We start from the raw sequence: 18,572 nt of genomic DNA, 5'->3' as shown, positions 1-18,572 counted from the left end.
GATTTGGCTGACACCCATATCCAGGCTAACTCACAGAGCTAAGCAATCATGGCGTCTCTTGCTCCTTTACTCTCCCAAAACAGGACCTGCCCCTGTGCTGCTGCCACAGTGGCGCATGCGTAGTTCTGCATGGAGGGAGCTGTGAGGGAAGGGTGCGAAAGGCATGCCATCATGCTTACCCAGCGGCCATGTTCAAAAGCTCGACTAGGACAGACATGGGACATCAGAACCAAACAAGCAGACTGTGCTGTGAAATGATTTGGGATGATAAAGCTTATGGGTTTACTGTCACACCTAACCTGCCAGTTAACAATTCTTCAGACAAATCATTCTGAATTAGGAAAAGTGTGCCAAGTATAAAAACAAATGACTCATTTCACCACTGTATTTGAAACATTTTATTTCCTTTTATCAAGAATGAACCCATCACAAATTACACCAGAATACCATAGTGACTGCTATGTCAAGTCCACTGAAACTAGATAGAGGTTAAAAATATTTGATAATGGAATTAAACATATAAATGACATGCCATTAGAAGGCAATCAGTTTAACAAATTTAGTTTTCACACACATATTAAATGTGTGTGTGTGTGTGTGTGTGTGTGTGTGTGTGTGTATGTATAAAAAGGTGATTTCAGGTATAAATACAGGTAATTTAGGTTTACAGGTAAAGTGGAAGAGGGTGTCCACTACTCAGCAGTGAAAACTCATTCATTTGTAATAAATTTTATTATAATACTAATATAAAATCATTTTTATTATCAAAATTTTCCATACTTAAGGAACATTTTTGTGTCTCCATTTTTGGTCCGTGTTTTGTAGTGTTCTTCAGCAGACACTGATGTGAAACTAAAGTTCACCGTGCTGAAAAACAGAGCTCTTGCAGTGACCTGGATATGCAAAGAAAACAACAAGGCATAAAATTAATGAAGCAATTACATACACGTTTACTTAGCTATCTAAATGGGGATATTCCATAGGCGTAATGGTTTTTATACTATAAAAACTGTATATTATATCCCCTTTACACTAACCCTACCCCTAAAACTACCCATCACACAAAACTTTCTGCATTTAAAAAAAAAAAAACCTGTTACTTTATACCAGATTTACAAAAGAGGATGTCCCTAAAGGGAGGTTTTGGTCATTTCTGGGTATAAATGTCCCAAAAATATAGTTAAGTAGACACACTTCTGAAATACTATTTCAGAGTGACTTCTTATTCTTATAAAACTACTTGCATAACCAGATCAACATTACTCCAAGATTTAAAATCTGGATTTAAATTTGGCAGGTGCAAGGCTGATTTTTTACATTTTTTATAACAGCATCTAAAAATGATGCATTACATTTAAATTTACTAAATGCATTGAAGCAATAAATTAATATTAGATACATAGCCTAGCTAAGAAAACGAAATTTCAGCATAGTGCATATCAATTTAACATGAATTTCTGTACACTTTCCCATTCTTTAGCTAACAATAATAGTGATATTTCAGATAGCTACATATTTTAAAAAAATCGCCTTCTACATTTAGTTTCATTCTAGCAAAATGTCTTTTTACACTATTCCACTTAGACTCTAAGTACTTTTAGTAGATTTAGATTTAAAATCTAGTAGATTTTAGTTTTTATGAAGTTTGTGAATTGCAGATTTTACAGGAAATCAGTGAATATTGTGTGGAAAAGCCTACATTTAGATAATACATCTCATAGGGTTAAAAGTCTGCAATCTGATTTAAAAATAAAATAAAAAATAAATACAAAAAACAGTTGTGAAATAATCGTTTAAACAAAAAAATTTAATAAGTTCAATGTCAAGCACACAGAGAAAAAAACAAAAAAACACTTTACACACTGCATTAATATTTGCATGCAGAAAATCACAAAGTGTAAAGCAAAATCTGGAAAACAATGCACAATGCAAAGCAAGTCACCAGTATGGTTCAGGTTTTCTGCATTAACATGCTTAATAGTGAACAAAAGAAGGTATATCACATCATACATAAATACCTGATACTTTACTGCACAATGTCTTAGCCACACGGTCTGCCTCACTGGCGAAGAGAGAGATGATATCATCTTCCAACTCTTCCACAATGCTTTCACACTGCAATATACATTTCAAAAATATAGTTAGCATTCTATGAGCATGTTGACAGAAAGGAAGCAGAAATCATTCACAACAGTAAAAACACATGAACAGGCAGCCATCTTTAGTGCTATAGTGTTAGCAAGGTCTGCCATCTTGGACGGTTCACGGGGCAACTTGCAGGCAAATGGTATGAAGTCATTTTACTCTGGTCTATAATTTCAGTCATCTTGTATATAAAAAATAAAATAAAAAACCAAAATGAAACAATTCCAAAATGAAAGCTTATACATCGCATGTCCTATAGACCTTGATTATTTGTATTTAATTAAAAAATAACAGCAAATATAACAAAACGTAAAATAAATAAATAAATAAAATATCAAAAAAAATTATTGTAGAGCCATCTCATTTTGTTTAGGAAAAAGACAGGTATTAATGATTCATGCAATACGTTAAGTTTTCAAAGGATTTTCAGAAAAAAAACCCTGTTTAATACAATATGATTTGTAACTGTTATAGGATAAAAAAAACTAATATTAACGTAATTTACATGGAAATTGGATGATGAACTGGGAAACGCACTTATTTTCGTTATATCAAACATAAATACAAATCTATACAATGAAAAACATATAAAATTGATACTCACAGCAAACTTCAAGGCACTGGAACTCTCTGGACCATCAAACTTAAAATTTTTGAAATCCGGAAAATTCCCGGCATCATTTCCTCTGGGTGCAAACCTCTTGTAGCTCTTCTCTTTGGTGTCCGGGTCCTCATAGAGAGCATAATCGCTCATGCTATTGCAAACTTCCTCCAGCAGTTCAGTTAAGTGAGTTTCGGACCTAGCAAGAGGAACCTATCGGAAAAAGATTTCAGAATAATAATAAATAAATAAAAATGTAGAAAAAGTTGACCAAGTTATCAAATCGGCCCTTCTTCTTTCTTTTTAAACAACAATAAAAAATAATAAAAATCTTGAAAAAAATAACAGGGCGCTGAGGTCACTTAGATGACCTTTTTCTTCCGTTCCCATTTAAACACATCCCCTGTGCCACGACGCTGACTTTTAACCTGCATCTCCAAAGTTGCAAAAGTAGATCCCCTTGCCTTGGCAACAGAACAAAAACACACTGTGGTGTCTAGACAGGTCAAGGTGCACCCTGCTCCCGCCCCTTTGGCCTCCCCCGGAAGGAGAAAGGGGAAAGGGTGACGGGGGGCGGAGAAAGTGAAAGGGCTGGAGAGCGGGGGGTAAGCAGTGGGGAGGGGAGTTGTCAACAGCAGCCAAGTGCAGGGTAAACAGTGGAGTCCCATCCTTTGGTTCTCTTGGGCAGCTCATCTCTTCCACCCTCCAATGATCAAAGCAGGAAGTCTTCCTTGTCAGGCCAGTCAAAGGCTGGCGGGGTTGGGGGCGAGGGGGTTATTGGAAAGAGGACAGGTTGCAGATGAGCTGGATTTTCTTGCGATGTAGATATATCCCTGACCCCATTGTCCCCTTTCAGACACAGTATGGACCCTTCCGGTCTCACTGATTACATTATGAGGGTGTCTCTACCCCCTCCACTCTTGTGAGGCTCTGTGACATAAAGAGGCTTCCGTGGCTCGCTGCCATCTGGTCACAAATAAGATAAAAGGTCCCATGGAAGGACAGCAACCTATCCACACATCCCCCATCTTTTTAATTAAAAAGCTGAATGCGGATGGATGGACCGCAAGATAAGACAATTTATGAACAACTATGGGTGCAAAAATCTTTGAAGGAAGGAGCCGATCGCTTGACTATCGATGCAGGGTCATGAAAAAATGCAATATTGTTCACCAGGGCTTTTAACCCGAGCATTATTAAACAATGAGGGTGTAATGTCATCCTCAGCATAAAAATGGATTGTCATATTTGAGATCTACACCAATTACACTTTTAAATTCAACTCATTAAACTTTAGGACACTTTAGGCTAACCATCAGAGAACAATAAGAGAGATTCTTTCATGCACAAAAGTCCAAAAGCAATAAAAATCTCGCCTTTGGATCTAGCAGAGGATGGCTTGTGTGCCGCATCCTCTGCCGAGTCCTTATCATGCAATCCTGAAAATGGTGGGGAATTAAATTCCTCCCCGTAACAGTCTGAAGGGTTTGAATAGAAGCTGTCAATAAAGAATTTCTGTAGGAATAAAGAGAGGGGGGGGAGCTAGGCGGCCCAGGCAGAGAAAAGGCTTCTCAGGGATGCCATCCTTCACTGAATTCCCATTGGAGAGCCAGGCATCATTGTAGTATTGGGACACAGGGCATTTTTGCTGCCTTAATTCCCTAATTTTATTTTTATTTTTTTACATCTGAACATGCACACACACACACACACACACAAAAAAGCATATAGATTAGATATAGGACCCAATCAAAAGTTTTCGTAATTATTTATACATAAAATGACCTTTTAGCAAAAGCCGTCGAAGGTTATCTTTGGTGAATCTGCAAAAAACATGGGGGCACATCGCAGGGGTTCACCTACAGCTTCTGGGCAAGTGAACCAAGCCAAGTATGAAAAGAGAAACAGGGAGGGATTTGGGGAGCTTTAATTAGCATTTATTTTTAAGTGAAGCCACTCTCAGGGAACAGTGAGCGAGTTCTGCTACACTGCTTCTGCTTTGCTTCCTTATTATTGAAGAGAGATGGGATAATCAGGAACCAAAGACCAAAGCAGTCAGATGGAAGAAGTTGACAAGGATTGTGCATCATTTTCCGGCACCTCATGGTGGTTATGTGCGATAAGTAAACATGCTTGACGTTTAACTTGGCATGGACATGTGGAGTGCAAAACGGTTTCACTCTTTACATTTATCACTTGTTTACAGCGGCAGCTTTACTGTCAGTTAAGGCTCTCTCTGGACTCGTCACATATGGCTACACGGTTCTAGAGTCTCACCCTTAGCTTTCCACTTGATCTGGAATGAAAGATTAAAACTTGATATTGACCAAAATCATGATGTTACAGCTCCCTGAGCAGCAATTTAAAGCATAATATGCAATTAAAACCCAAATTCCTGACTTCACCTCAATGAGCTGATAAATGACAAATTAAGAAAAAAGACAGATGCATGAAACAAAAAATGAAGTACCTCATTAATCAACTGTTTCAACTGCACTGAAGCAAGACACAAAATATTTAACAGGTTTTCTTTCTAATCCCTAACAATACCTGTATGTTAGTTTTTGTTTTTACCCAGACAGTGTACATGAATCCATATTAAAATTCAGGCTCGATGAAGTTCTATCATCATTTGGGGCAGAGCATTACTTGCGTTAACGTTTCGCATCATACAGGCTGACAAACATTTTACTCACAGTTGAAATAGCTTGAGAGGTGAGGGGAAAAGTCAGAACTGAACAAACACTTGTTATTAGGCAGCGGTTACAATCAAAAAGGGATTAACCCCTAATCAATAGTGGAGTCAGGGACCTAATGACAGTCCCTGGATACCAGGGGTCAGGGCTTAGAGTTCATTGGGTCTGACCTTTACATATTGACACCACTGTTGAGAAGGAAACAGTGAAAATGGCTCCCTTTACTCAAGTAAACAGAACAAGCTTTTAAACACCAGGAAATATTAAAGAGCTAAGAAAAGCAACTAAGCACTAAATAAATACACAAATCTCGAAGATAAATACAATTAAGTACTTAAGGAAAAAGGAAAACTAAGTATAATCGTAGAATACTTTCAAACATTTATTCGTCAGAGTTTTAATAAAAATAGCTCATTATAAATGTAGTGGTGGTGAAGACTACAGAAGCAAAACTGGGGCACCAGCAGGAAGGACACAAGCTCTATCCTAGGGACAGTTAAAACTTTTCACAATTTATCACCATCAATGTTGTGCTCTTGAGCAAGACAAACCCCATCTGCATTACCCTGAACGAAGAGCAAATGTTGAGGACAAAACAACTAAGCATTACTCTTTTGCAACTGATTCAGACACTATTAAAAGTTGTTTTGTTGATAATTGTAACTATTTTTGTCATTTATTTAGGATTTTCTAAACTTTATACTTAAGAAAATGTCTCCTGCATGATAATATTTACATACAGACAAGGTGATCGGTCTTCTTAAATCTATTTGCATCCTGAATAACGATTGGCCTTGTCTCTTTCATTTGTGCCTTCATCCGGCACAGTGATTGATTCTTATGTGCAGAGCACAACACAGAACCCAAGTGTAAAACCTAAATGTTTCAACAACTTTTCAGTGCAAGCACTGAAATGTCAATCAGAAAAACTAGTTCGCTTCGAAACTGGATGCAGCATTGGTTGTGAGCAATTAACACTGAATCACACCTTTTTGTCTGTAAGACTTCCGTCGGGTTTAAGTCTGAATCCACCAACATTAATCATCTTTTTTGGATCAGTTTGACTGATTGAATAGTTTAGCTCCTCTGCAATCGCCACACAGGCTAGAAAAGAAAGAAAGAAAAAAATTAATTGCAATCATTCTATAATCATTTAAACCTCAATGGTAGACAAAAAGATACAAAATAAAAAAAAGGCTTATTTTTTTTAACTAACAAAACAAACACAATATCTTGTATCTTGGAAAAATACTTCAAGTCAAAATATTTCCAGCAGGAATGAACCTTAACTTTGTATAATAGAAACTTCGTATACGCACTGCAATAAATATGTCTAAATCACAATTTTAAAGCAGTATTTATATCAGTAAATACAGCAACATTACTATGCTTGTACTACTATGCCTACTTGTACAATTAATGAACTTAGGTTATGAATCATGGCTCGTAGTTAATCTGAACTAGAATCAATTTTGTATCAATGAATAAAATTGTTTACCTGCGTGCACGTTTTTTAATGGAAAAAATAGCAATGACAAAAAAAAAACAACAATGCACTAGCTATGGTTCTGGTAAAATCTTGAGTTTGCTGGTGCTTAGTCATGCTTGCTATATTTCCATGGCAACTGTCAAACCTGGGCGGAGCTTAAAGTAGGCTTTATCTGAGCCAAGCTTTGCACCCCTTGACTTTCCAAAAAAGCTTGGTTCTAGCACAAGTTTTATTATTTCGCAATACAAGTAATATTTTATATTATGAACCAGCATGGCTTTTTTGAAATAATCTTAGTCTTTCCATGTGACCAGAATGGAATACACATCTAAATTGTACATTCACCAAACAAATTAACTTCGGAATCCTCTGAAAGTAAGAAATGAAATCTATTCGCATACAAGACAGTAGAAATAGATTGTTTCAGTGTTGGTTTCATGTTGGCCTTTCAAAAGATTTCTACATGACATTTATATTTATGATTAATCTGAAAAATTTGTCAACAAAATTAACCAATTAAACATATTCGCTTGACTAAATTTAGAACAACGGTTTAGGTTGGAAAAGAAGTAAAAAAAAAAGTGAAATAATCAAATACATGTTTCAAATTAATATGTGGAAAAGATAATACAGTAAAAGAACATCCATCGACTAAAGACTTGTACTGAAGATAATATTCATACTGTCAAGTAATTACAACTATAATCTAAATCAGCTTGGAACAAACAACTGAAACTTGCACAAAACAATAATGCAATTTAGCCCTTAAATATGACGACACTTATGTTGAGTTTTATTGTTTTAAAAAACTGCAAGTAATTTGTGAAACCAAAACATAGCTAATAAAGTAAATAATGCTGCAAGTTGTGATAAAACATACACATACATATTGTAATTAACACATTATGGAAGAGACCAAAGTATGGACTATTTTAAAAAAAGTGACCTTGATCTACTCCAATTTAAAACAATATAAAATATTACTTTATTATTTAGAGCTCACTCCAAGGACTTTGATTATATCAAAGTCAAGCTGACAAACGCACTAAAATCGTTATACAATTTTAAACAAATTTTTCCACGATGAGATAAAGGAAATCAATAGTACTCTTAATTATAACAATACATTTAACTTCATGCAGCAGATATTTTAAGTGTTTAAACAAGTGGTGTAACGTAGGTCACACATGAATAAAAACTGCTCTACTTACTGAAAGTTTAACTCAGCAGGCTTAACAGTTCATCTCAAAGTAGAGGCTATTTTTTGCAGACATACTTTTTAAACAAGCATAATCAGTTGGCAATGAGCATGTGGTTGTTTGCCGTAAAATATATATTTTTAATTAAAACATAGGGAAGGATTTGAACTGTTTACAGGGCATTTTAGTCAGTGAAAAAAAAAAAGTAAACCTGAACGAAACAACATTGTTGTACATGTTGCACAAGGAGAAACACAAATAAGTTTCACCCTGTTCAGTTTATGGCCTCACTTTGAACTTCAGAGAAGAGATTTAGTAAATTTGCTATTTAGCAAGCCATTGTTTGTCTTTCCAAAAGGTCAAAGATTTTCATGGATAAATTAAGTGAAGAATTGCTCAATAAGAATCATGGGGGGTTGGACAGAACAGAACCATTTATAAAAAATATTGCTGAATATAATTATGTGAATTAAGTAATTATGGGAAAAGACACTAAGAAAATAGAAATATGTACGGCTAGCCTAACTATTACTGCTTGATCAAACTACTTCATGATTCTGAATAAACTAGCATGTATTGCACATGCTCCCATTTATCTGCTCTAATGTCACAAAATGCTTAAAATCATGGTGATGACAGTTTAAAAGAGAGTGGAAATTAAATGTATTTAAGTAATAAATGTTTAATAGGAAAAAATAAAAACCAGCTCACTCATCACCTGCATTACAGGTCGTGTGTGTGTGTGTGTGTGTGTGTGTGTGTGTGTGTGTGTGTGTGTGTGTGTGTGTGTGTGGAAAGGCCACATAACATTAACTCACCTGAACAGTACAATGCTTCATCTTTCTTTGACTCTGTTGAACTGGGCAACATGAACACTGCCACAAGAACAAGGCAAACCTGTTTAATCCATGGTGACATGCTGGTCTCCTGAATTAGGAAAACATGGATTAATGGGAATTGCATTAATCCATTATATAGACACTCACATTCTGAGAAATTGTACTGAAAGTACATCACAAACAGAAAAAACTGTATAATTGTGTAAAATATCTAACTTTCACTCAGCTATTATACAAATATATCCAAATTGGCATACACAAGATAGCCAACGGTTTGGGTCTATCAGCTTTGCATATATTAAAGCTAGTGTCTGGTGTTCAGAGGGTCGTTTGGACAAAAATATGGGATATATTGCATGGCGTAAAACATCAGTGGTCTACTAAGGATAACAAATCTATGAAATGCCACAATTACAATTAGTACACATTTGAAATATCTTTTTAAACAAACAAGTTTCTCTGACAACAATGAGTGTCAACATTACTAAATTCTTTGAATGGAAATAACAATGGTCTAAAAAAGTATGTGGCATCTCGCTCAAGAGAGAATTAAAAAAATACACAAGCATTTTTAGTAATGGTTGGACTGGTGAACACCCAGAAAACGTAGGCTATAATGCTATAACATACCTCCACCTCACTGTATTATTTAAAATGTCAAGTTTTCAAGCTATAGCCTTCAAAAGTTTTTTTTTTTTTTTTTTTTAACATTGTTTTTAAGGTGTATTCTATGCATATTGGTCTTGAAGTTCTACAATCTGTTGACTTTACAATCTTTAAAAAAAAAAAAAAAATCTGAATGAACTGGCGCCTCCAATTGATCAACACTATAATTTTTTCGTCCATCAACTACGTAATTTCCTTTTTAAAACGAATGTGCTGCTAACCAAAACAGTGACGCATCACAATATATACCCCTCTGTCATTTAAAAGAGTTATTAGGATGCTAGTCTAAATGAGAGTCATCTTAATAGTGGCTCTGAATACTCCGAGTAAAACTTGGTGCACAAAAACTGTTCATGTGTTCTGCCAGCTGCACCTGTTTCATGTGTGTGAGAATAAATTAGCAGCTCCTCCAAAAAAAAAAACGAAAATAAAGAACTAAAATGGCTTAACGTTACATGTTTAGGACTGGATAGGGTAGTGGCCAACCTGTCATTTTACATTCATTATCTCAAGACATCATGAACAGTCGATTAAGTGTTTCCTGTCTTACCTGAGACGTGAGAACAACAAGAGGTGAGTGAGGTAACAACTTAATGGTAAAAGTTTTCGTTGCTACAAAAAAAAAAGAACAAACTGAGGCGAACTAGGGTACAAGTTAGACACGAGGTAGCGTACACAAAAGCTCAACAATCCGTCTGAAAATGAATTACAAACGCTCTTCCTATACAAAAAGCAAAGACTATCTACGTGCCGGTCCGTCGTGCTGCCACGACCAGCAACCTTGCTGGTCACAATGAGAATTGACAGCCGCGGCATCCAATGAAATCACAGAATTCTGACTTTTATCCAATGAGAGCAAAGAGTGCCTAGACATCAAATACCCGGATGAGAAAGTTCCCAGACGCCACTCGACTAGATATCAATAGTCAAGTGTCAATCAAGCATTGGTAGCAATCATCTGTTTTTAGTACCTGTTAGTTATGTGAATAATTCCATGAAAGAAACTAATATTCGGTTTTCAGTAAAAAAAAAAAAAAAAAAAACACCTAAAATACTTAATTTGTTGCAGTTAATTAACAATTGCATGTGCTAAAATAGTAACAAAATATAATATTGTTTTCTATTAGGTAAACAGAGACAAGATCATGGTTAAGCTGTATGGGAGGTAGTTAATAAGTTAACATAGTTCTATAAATTAATAAATTAAATCTAAATATTGTTGGAAATTATCCCTTCTTTTTTGTGAAAACTACAATAAAAAGTTTGTTTTATGTACATTTGCATGGCAATGGCATAGATGAACAAAGTTACAGAACATTTAAAATACATGAGTATATATATATATATATCCAGTACCGGTCAAAAGTTTCGAAACATTACTATTTTTAATGTTTTTGAAAGAAACTCAAAAGCCTGCATTTATTTGATCAAAACTACAGAAAAATAATATTAATAAAAATAATAATAATTATATATATATATATATATATATATATATATATGTGTGTGTGTGTGTGTGTGTGTGTGTATGTATGTATATATATATATATATATATATATATATATATATATATATATAATATATATATATTATGCTGATGTATTATCAATGTTGGAAACAGTTGTGATGTTTAATATTTTTTATTAACCTGTGAAACATTTTTCAGGATTAATTAAAGAAAATTAAAAAAAGAATTAGAACATAATTTATTTAAAAAATAAATATTGTTTAACAATATAGCCTACACTACCATTCAAAAGTTTGGGGTCAGAATTTTTTGTTTCTTTTTTTTTTTGTTGAAAGAAATTAATACTTTTATTCAGCAAGGATGTGTTAAATTGATCAAAAGTGGTAGTAAAGATTTACATTGTTAGAAAAGATTTCTATTTCAAATAAATGCTGTTCTTTTTAACTTTTTATTCATCACTGAAACCTATGAAAACGTATCACAGGTTACAATATATATATATATTAAGCAGCACAACTCTGTTTCCAACATTGATGATATCAAATCAGCATATTATGATTTCTGAAGGATCATGTGACACTGAAGACTATAAGTAATGATGCTGAAAATTCAGTTTTGCATCACATAAATACATTATATTTTAAAGTAAATTAAAGACCAGTATACACACACACACACACACACACACACAATTTTAAATGTGTGTTTTCAAAAATTGTAGTTTACATTTTTTACCCACAATCCCTTGCATATCTCCCTTTTTTATTTTCATTACTTTTCACATTTGTACATCAGGTCAGGCAGGCTGTGTATCATCTATTATGGAAAATATTCAAGGTAGGCAAATTGTCATTGGGTTCCTCGTCTAAAACCACACTATATTATTATTATTACTGTACAAGGTTTCGTAGGTGGTTCACGGTGCTCGAGTCGTTAGTCACGTAAGTGCTGAACATTGCTCTTCCGTGTTTCTTGACACTTTCAACTGACAAACAATAAATAAATAAATAAAGTGCAACGCTCAAAACATTAACTGGAACGAAAACGGGATTTAAAAAAAACTCTCAAAATGAGTACTGCGAGAGTGCGCATGCGCAACGGAAATTTATGTTCTGTGTCAAGCGTGTATCATTTTACTGCCAAAATATTGCACGTTTATGTTTTCTTAAACACTTGGGGCTTATATATTTCTGAAATAGACAGTATTATGTGTGCAGAAAGGCATTATTAGTAGGCCTATTCCTGCATTGCACGTTCTCTGGTACATTTTCTTGTATTAAAACCACACTTGGTGTGCCACGGCACGCACCTTAATTTTAGTTCAAACAAAAATAAACTGATTTGTTCTCTTCACAGAGAAAAATTAGGGTTATGACAAACCTGGCAGAGAGAGGTCCTTCAGAGGGAAGTATCAAGTTCCAGATAATGAACAGGTATTGCTGCTATAATTAATTTTGAGTTAAACGGGGCTTCCCCAATGGACTGTGTGTTATCCAAGCTGTGATAAAAAACATAGCCTAATGACTATCTAGAAATAAAAATGTCTAGTATTATACATGAACATGGTAGAGCATGTACACATTGATGTATGTATACATTTCAAAGTGTTTAATAATTGTGCTTTTTAGGTAAAGCTCGTTTATTTCTGAATATGGATGAATAGTTGACAGCATGATCACTATATGTTTCTTAATGGCTCTTTGGTCTTGCTGTATCTTTTTTACTTTCAAAGTGATTCAGAAGAAGGCGTTCTTGTGGATGACTGGCTGACATCCAAACAAGTGAGTGCTTACTGCACATCCAGAACACTGCTTATATTTGAATAGATTTAAGTCACTTGGACCTCTGAATCTTGTCTTGAAGATCATCATGTGAAGTGATTGCATTCTCAGAGCACAGTATGACATGCTCATAAACAGCAGTAAATATCTGTTAAGATGCCAGGTCTCAGGTGATGGTGTCACATTCTGCCTCAGGATTGTGACAGGTGGTTTCTTCACAGGGCCAGCTGTCCTATTTTTTTTGCAGCTAATGGTATATTATCTGCTAAATGTGTCCTACGGCACAAATACAAGGTGTTCTGCGGATAAAGGGACCTTGCTACTAGAAATAGCCTTAACTGAGACAGGTTTGAGGTCTCTTGAGGATTGACCAGATCTTAAGTGAATGGAACTGCAAAGTCTTCACATTGCTTTAATAACTGAGAAGACTAGCTGAATAGAAAATTGCAAAAAGATTTTTTTAGTGCATCAATATTTTTCTTGTACCTATTGAGGACTGAATCTATTCTTTGGCATTTATCTTCCGTGTTGGGCTTAACAATATACTTTAGATCAAGGATGGGCAACATCGGCCCTGGAGTGCAGGCTGTCCTGTAGAGTTTAGCTCCTCCAACCATGCTAAAAAAAATCTCACCTACCTGTAGCCTTAGTAATCCTGAAGACATTGATTAGTTTGTTCAGGTGTGTTTGATTAGGGTTGAAGCTAAACTCTGCAGGGCAGCGGCACTCCATGGGTGCTTCTCAATTTGTATTTGTGCATCCTAGTTTCTTTTCCTCGCTTCCTTTCCTCGCGTCTCAGCTCCACCCCCTGTAGGATGCGAGGGAAGGCTGCAAGGAAAGAAAATGAGGACGGAGGAATCGAATTAAAGCTTTTTTATACATTGGAGTACTTTATCACTCGAGCATCACTTCATAGCGTCATCAACTGCACTCAAAGGATCTGCACTTATGTTGTATTAGTTTGGTTATTTAAGAAATTCATAATAATATAGCAAGATAGATACCCTGTTGAAATATGTGATATGTGTGGTTTATATAAACTGCAAAGGTAAAGTATAAATGAAAATGATTGACCATGAAGTGTGAAGGGGGAGGAGAATTTATATGTGCGTCACGTTTAGTCAATAAAGCTCTACCGCAAAGGATACACCTGTGTATCATCGCTCATAACTCCTCAGGAAGCCTCCTCACTCCTCACCGTCTCACGGTGCAATTAGAGAATTGAGATGTCCTTCAAGATGGCTGAGCTTGATCGGTTTCCAGGTCATAGGATGGTGGACGGAGGAGCGAGGAGGGATATTGAGAAGCACCCCAGGGCCGACGATGCCTACCCCTGCTTCAGATTATTAACCTTCTGAGCATGCTGTATTCCACAGATGTGAGATTTATTTAAAAATGCCAATAAGTATTCAATTGGATTAATTGACAGTATTTATCATTTTGCCAATAATTGTAATAATTCAGTGAGATTTTTCACCATCATCGAGTCTGTCTGTGATTTACATGAAGAAGTAGAAAAACTGAGACAATCAAAATCCAGAAGAACTGCGGCAATGTCTCTTGACGCTTTAAGAAAACTACCTGCAAAGCTACCTGAAAAACTATATGCAAGCGTATTTGGACAAAAGCTGTTTAAAACGCAAAGGGTGGTCACCCCAAATATTGATTTGATTTAGTTAATAGAAGTTAACTGATGTATAAAATATATTTATGACATTATTTTTGAAAGCATCCTCACTTTACAGCGTTTTTACAGAAGTGCCTAAAACTTTTCACAGTACTGTAGCTGTGAAGGTAGGTTTTTTAAGCGTATTGGAGACGTTGCCACAGTTCTTCTGGATTTTTTCTGTTTCTTCATAATCCCAAATGGACTCGATGATGGTGAGATCAGGGGTCCGTTCTTCGGACGTCGCTAACTCAGTTAGCTGGATTTGATTGTTTGACGATTTGGCATGATCTTGGATTGTTTGGTTCTTCGATGCTCATCTTGGACTTGCTGTCATAGCAACATGTCCGTAAGCTAAACCTGCTCGGGAGCAGGCTTATTTCATGTAAACAAGGTTAGATTGCCTCTTTTTAAGCGGCGTTGATACTTAAAATATGTCCCAGCCACTGCTACTTTATTACAAGAGTTCCTTACTAAACCAGCAATTATAATTTAAAATAATAATATAAAATGTTGTGTAGTCTATATACTATAGACACAGCCAGTTTTACTGATTGAGAGATTTATTCGTGATGGAATAATTACTTTATAATTTTATTTGGAGTTTTACACATGCTGTACAGTTAATCTGAGCCGTGCAATAGTTTGAGTGACGGATATTATGGGAGTGGCTTGATGCAGCGCAGGCCAAGGGATGCAGATAACTTGGTCTTGACCATTTAGAAACTTTAATTAATGCTGTCACATAAATCTGCTTCAAAGATAAAATTAAATGAATTGCTAATTAGAACATTAAACAAAATTAAATGTAAAGCCTATACAAATACTAGAAATTGGGAATCATGTAAAAAAAAAAAAAAAACAGTACAGATCTATTATAACTTTTATATCCTTTTGGTTGCTTTCCTCATAAAGGTCCAGAAATTCGTCAAGTTTTTCGTCAGGTGTCTTTTTTTAAATATATGATGTCATTACGTAGCTGTCTTGCTGCCAGCCAATCACTGCATTGCTGATCATGGTTTCGAGTATCGATATTTATGTGCCCTCTTCAGGGAACACGAGAACGTGCAGTAATCTCAGACAACTTAATCCAGATATTTTAATAAAATCCACAAATTCGTTTGAAGAACCAAATTAGCCAGAGATCAGTTATCACGATTAGAAGCTCTGGCATCTGTCGAATCATCTCAGAGATGTATTAAGCGAGGGACCCCAGATGTCCTTGTGGATCATATAGACTTGTTTTGGTTGTCAGACTCTTTCACAATTTCACTGGATTATTACAATTAATGGCAAAAGGAACATTTGGAAATGTAAACTGATATTTCCTACTGACACTCTACAGCAAAATATATAACTATCTTAAAGTTTCAGTAAGCGATTCTTGAAAAACGCTGTTGAAAAGTGGATCGGACCAAGCACCAAAACACACTTGTAGTCAATCAGCCAATCACCAATCAATACACTCATGATGGGGAGGAGAGAGAGAGCTAAGTGCACAAGAAAGACATTAGCAGAATGACTACAGAAAGAGAGAGATGGCAGAGAAAGTAGGAAATGGCCATGGGAATATAACTTTAAAAAGAACTCCTAAAATATGTTTTTTCTTTTGTTTCCCCTTTTAGTGATTGCTATAACTCCTTAATCTTGTCACAATTGTGATATATTAGTTACTTGGACTATCGTGTTATGTAGGGAGCTGTTCATGAAAACGGTGTTTGTTTTTTGGGATGGAAGGGATGAACATAGTAACACAAATTGTGTTCACTCATTGATGACATCATACCCTTGGGCGGCAGGTACAGCAGATCCCGCCATAGTCGTTGCCTGTGTTGCATAGCGTGTTTGTGAATGTGGGGGTGGAGGCATCAACATAGGGGTGTGATTGTTGTGGTGATTTCAAACATCATCAGCGTTTTACCAGAAATTGCTTACTGCACCTTTAAAACCATTTTTTGTGTGAAAATACTAATGTCCCATAGACTTTTACACAGTACTGGTAGATGTGAAATATTACCACAAAATAGATTGGTAAACCAATATAATAAGATATGTCTATATTACAGAAGTTGGATAAGTTCTTGTTAGTTCAACAGCTTCCATTTTCAAATGAATGACTCATTAAGTGTTGGTTGGAACATGCTTAAATTGAAGATGTATTTATCAGGATCTCTTGGATACATCAGATGAAGAGCTGAACGATGACCTTTTGCGTACCGATGATGAGAACGAAACTATGAGGTAGGGTGAACTTTTCCTCTTCCTGTAGCAACCTGGTCTATAGGTGAACTGTTGGATAAAGGTTGATTTTTGATGCGCCCCAGAGCCTTTGTTTCGACTAAGCTCTGCTCAGAGCAAACACTGTCGAAGCACATTGCACATAATGGGAATGTTGTTTCAGAATGCCCTTATCTTGCTCCTTTTTTTTTCCATCTGGCAAATTTCCAAACAAGAATTACGATGCTGTACTTGGAGAATACTGATTTCCTGACATGGCCAATAATCTTAATACTTCATTAAAATGGACATGTATCAATAAATGTTTTTGAACATGGTTATATTTGCATTGTGGGACATTTGACAGGTTGTGTTTTCTTTTCAGATGTCACGATGAAAGTGTTTCTAAACAAAAAGTGCAGGCGATTGCAAAACCTTACCTTGTGTGCGAAACTCCACACCTTGCTGAAGACCAAACCATATGTCCTAAAGAAGAGCAAAGAGAGGTGGACCCTGGTGAAGTTTTAGACATCGAAATCAATGCTCCTTCTGGAGATGAATTTCAAGTGAGTTACCCCTTTATCTCTTTAGATAGCATTGGTTTGTCGTTTTAATTTTTTTCCTTCTCCTCCTTAAGCTCTTTCGGTGCTTTGGAATCGTCTCCCTTGAGGGAGGGAGGGAGTGACAGGGAGGTGAAATTAGATCTATTATCACTCTCTAGCAGTTTATTTGTCTGTGCCCTGACAAAGTTAGTGCTGACAGCTTGTTTGGTGGAAGGTAATGCCCCCCTGTTGTCTCCATGGCAGAACTGAGCTCTGACCTTGAGGCCCGCATCCCTGCGGAAAAGAACTCTTTGTGTTGTAGGAGAGACTCCCCGCCAATTATCAGCCTCAGATAATGCATAGGCTTCTATCAAGCCTTAAACCAAATCTGATAACGTCCTGTGTAGGTGAAAAGATTATTGACCCTTTAAAAGATATCTGTGTGACTTAAATATGGAGGGTATAACTGATACTCTTCTCTTGTTTTCCTGTCCACCAGAGAAAGAGATTATCCTTAATAATGGTGTGATACGTGTTGTGAAGTCAATGTATCATTATTTCAAGGACGTCTAAGACATTGCTGAATAAAGGCTTGCCTTTCATTGTAGGAGGAGATACAATCTTTTCATAAGTGATTGAGAGCAATACAAAATAAGGTCAAATAAGCTGTCACTGGATAACCCAGAGTGAGTAATTCAATGGTAATACTATTGAATATGTTAATTAGGTACAGGGACAGCTCTATCCAAATGTCAGCTGATTAGATGTTCAGATGATTGATCAATAAAACATAAAGCCTATGATGAAACACTGTTATGTGTTTTTAGCAGGACGTTGGTGACTACAGTGACCATCAGCAGGCCAACTTAAAGATGGATGGTTTTGTCCAGTTTACACATTAGGGCTCAACGCTAAGGTTTTTTTTTTTTTTACTGGTCCGAAGGACCTACCAAGATTTTCACTGGACCCACCGCAAAAAAAGTAATAAATAAATAAACTAAGTTAAAATAGTTATTGTTTTCTTTGTGTTTGACCCATTAAACCTTAATAAATAATGTTTTGACACCAGATTTTAGATACCAGTGAAATTTCACAATTCTCAATTCCAATTTTGATATCACAGCAAAAACTACTTTCCTAACCAATATACATTTCATAAATTAATAAAGAAAAGCAAACAGTCAGTAATAAAATAAGAAAGAATAATAGCAATAGCACAAATAAATACAATAGAACATAAAACATACAAATGAATTTAAATA

General features: G+C 35.7%; 2 protein-coding genes across 3 annotated transcripts in view; one reads left to right on the top strand and one right to left on the bottom strand.

Annotated features, from left to right (window-relative positions):
• Positions 1–380: 380 nt before the first annotated feature.
• Positions 381–10,453, bottom strand: cnpy1 (canopy FGF signaling regulator 1). The gene is made up of 6 exons (XM_084410508.1): positions 10,186–10,453; positions 8,949–9,057; positions 6,431–6,546; positions 2,750–2,959; positions 2,019–2,115; positions 381–893 (listed from the first exon to the last, which is right to left on the bottom strand). Exons 2-6 carry the CDS (start codon positions 9,046–9,048, stop codon positions 853–855), a joined length of 564 nt encoding a protein of 187 aa, XP_084266634.1. The 5' UTR covers positions 9,049–9,057; positions 10,186–10,453; the 3' UTR covers positions 381–852.
• A 1,743-nt stretch (positions 10,454–12,196) lies between these two features.
• Positions 12,197–18,572, top strand: part of rbm33b (RNA binding motif protein 33b) — a 28,342-nt gene continuing 21,966 nt past the window's right edge. The window contains exons 1-5 of one of the 2 annotated variants that reach the window (XM_084410506.1): positions 12,197–12,365; positions 12,461–12,537; positions 12,837–12,885; positions 16,719–16,792; positions 17,154–17,334. In XM_084410506.1, the coding sequence (XP_084266632.1) occupies positions 12,476–12,537; positions 12,837–12,885; positions 16,719–16,792; positions 17,154–17,334 (366 nt within the window). In that variant the 5' untranslated portion in view covers positions 12,197–12,365; positions 12,461–12,475. The remainder of the gene's footprint in view (positions 12,366–12,460; positions 12,538–12,836; positions 12,886–16,718; positions 16,793–17,153; positions 17,335–18,572) is intronic. The other variant, XM_084410507.1, reaches the window with a different exon arrangement.

The sequence above is a fragment of the Rutilus rutilus genome, assembly GCF_951802725.1.
Source record: "Rutilus rutilus genome assembly, chromosome: 6".
Lineage (NCBI taxonomy): Eukaryota > Metazoa > Chordata > Actinopteri > Cypriniformes > Leuciscidae > Rutilus > Rutilus rutilus.
The sequence above is the reverse complement of the archived record's forward strand: the minus strand, read 5'-3'. Positions and strand labels throughout refer to the sequence as shown.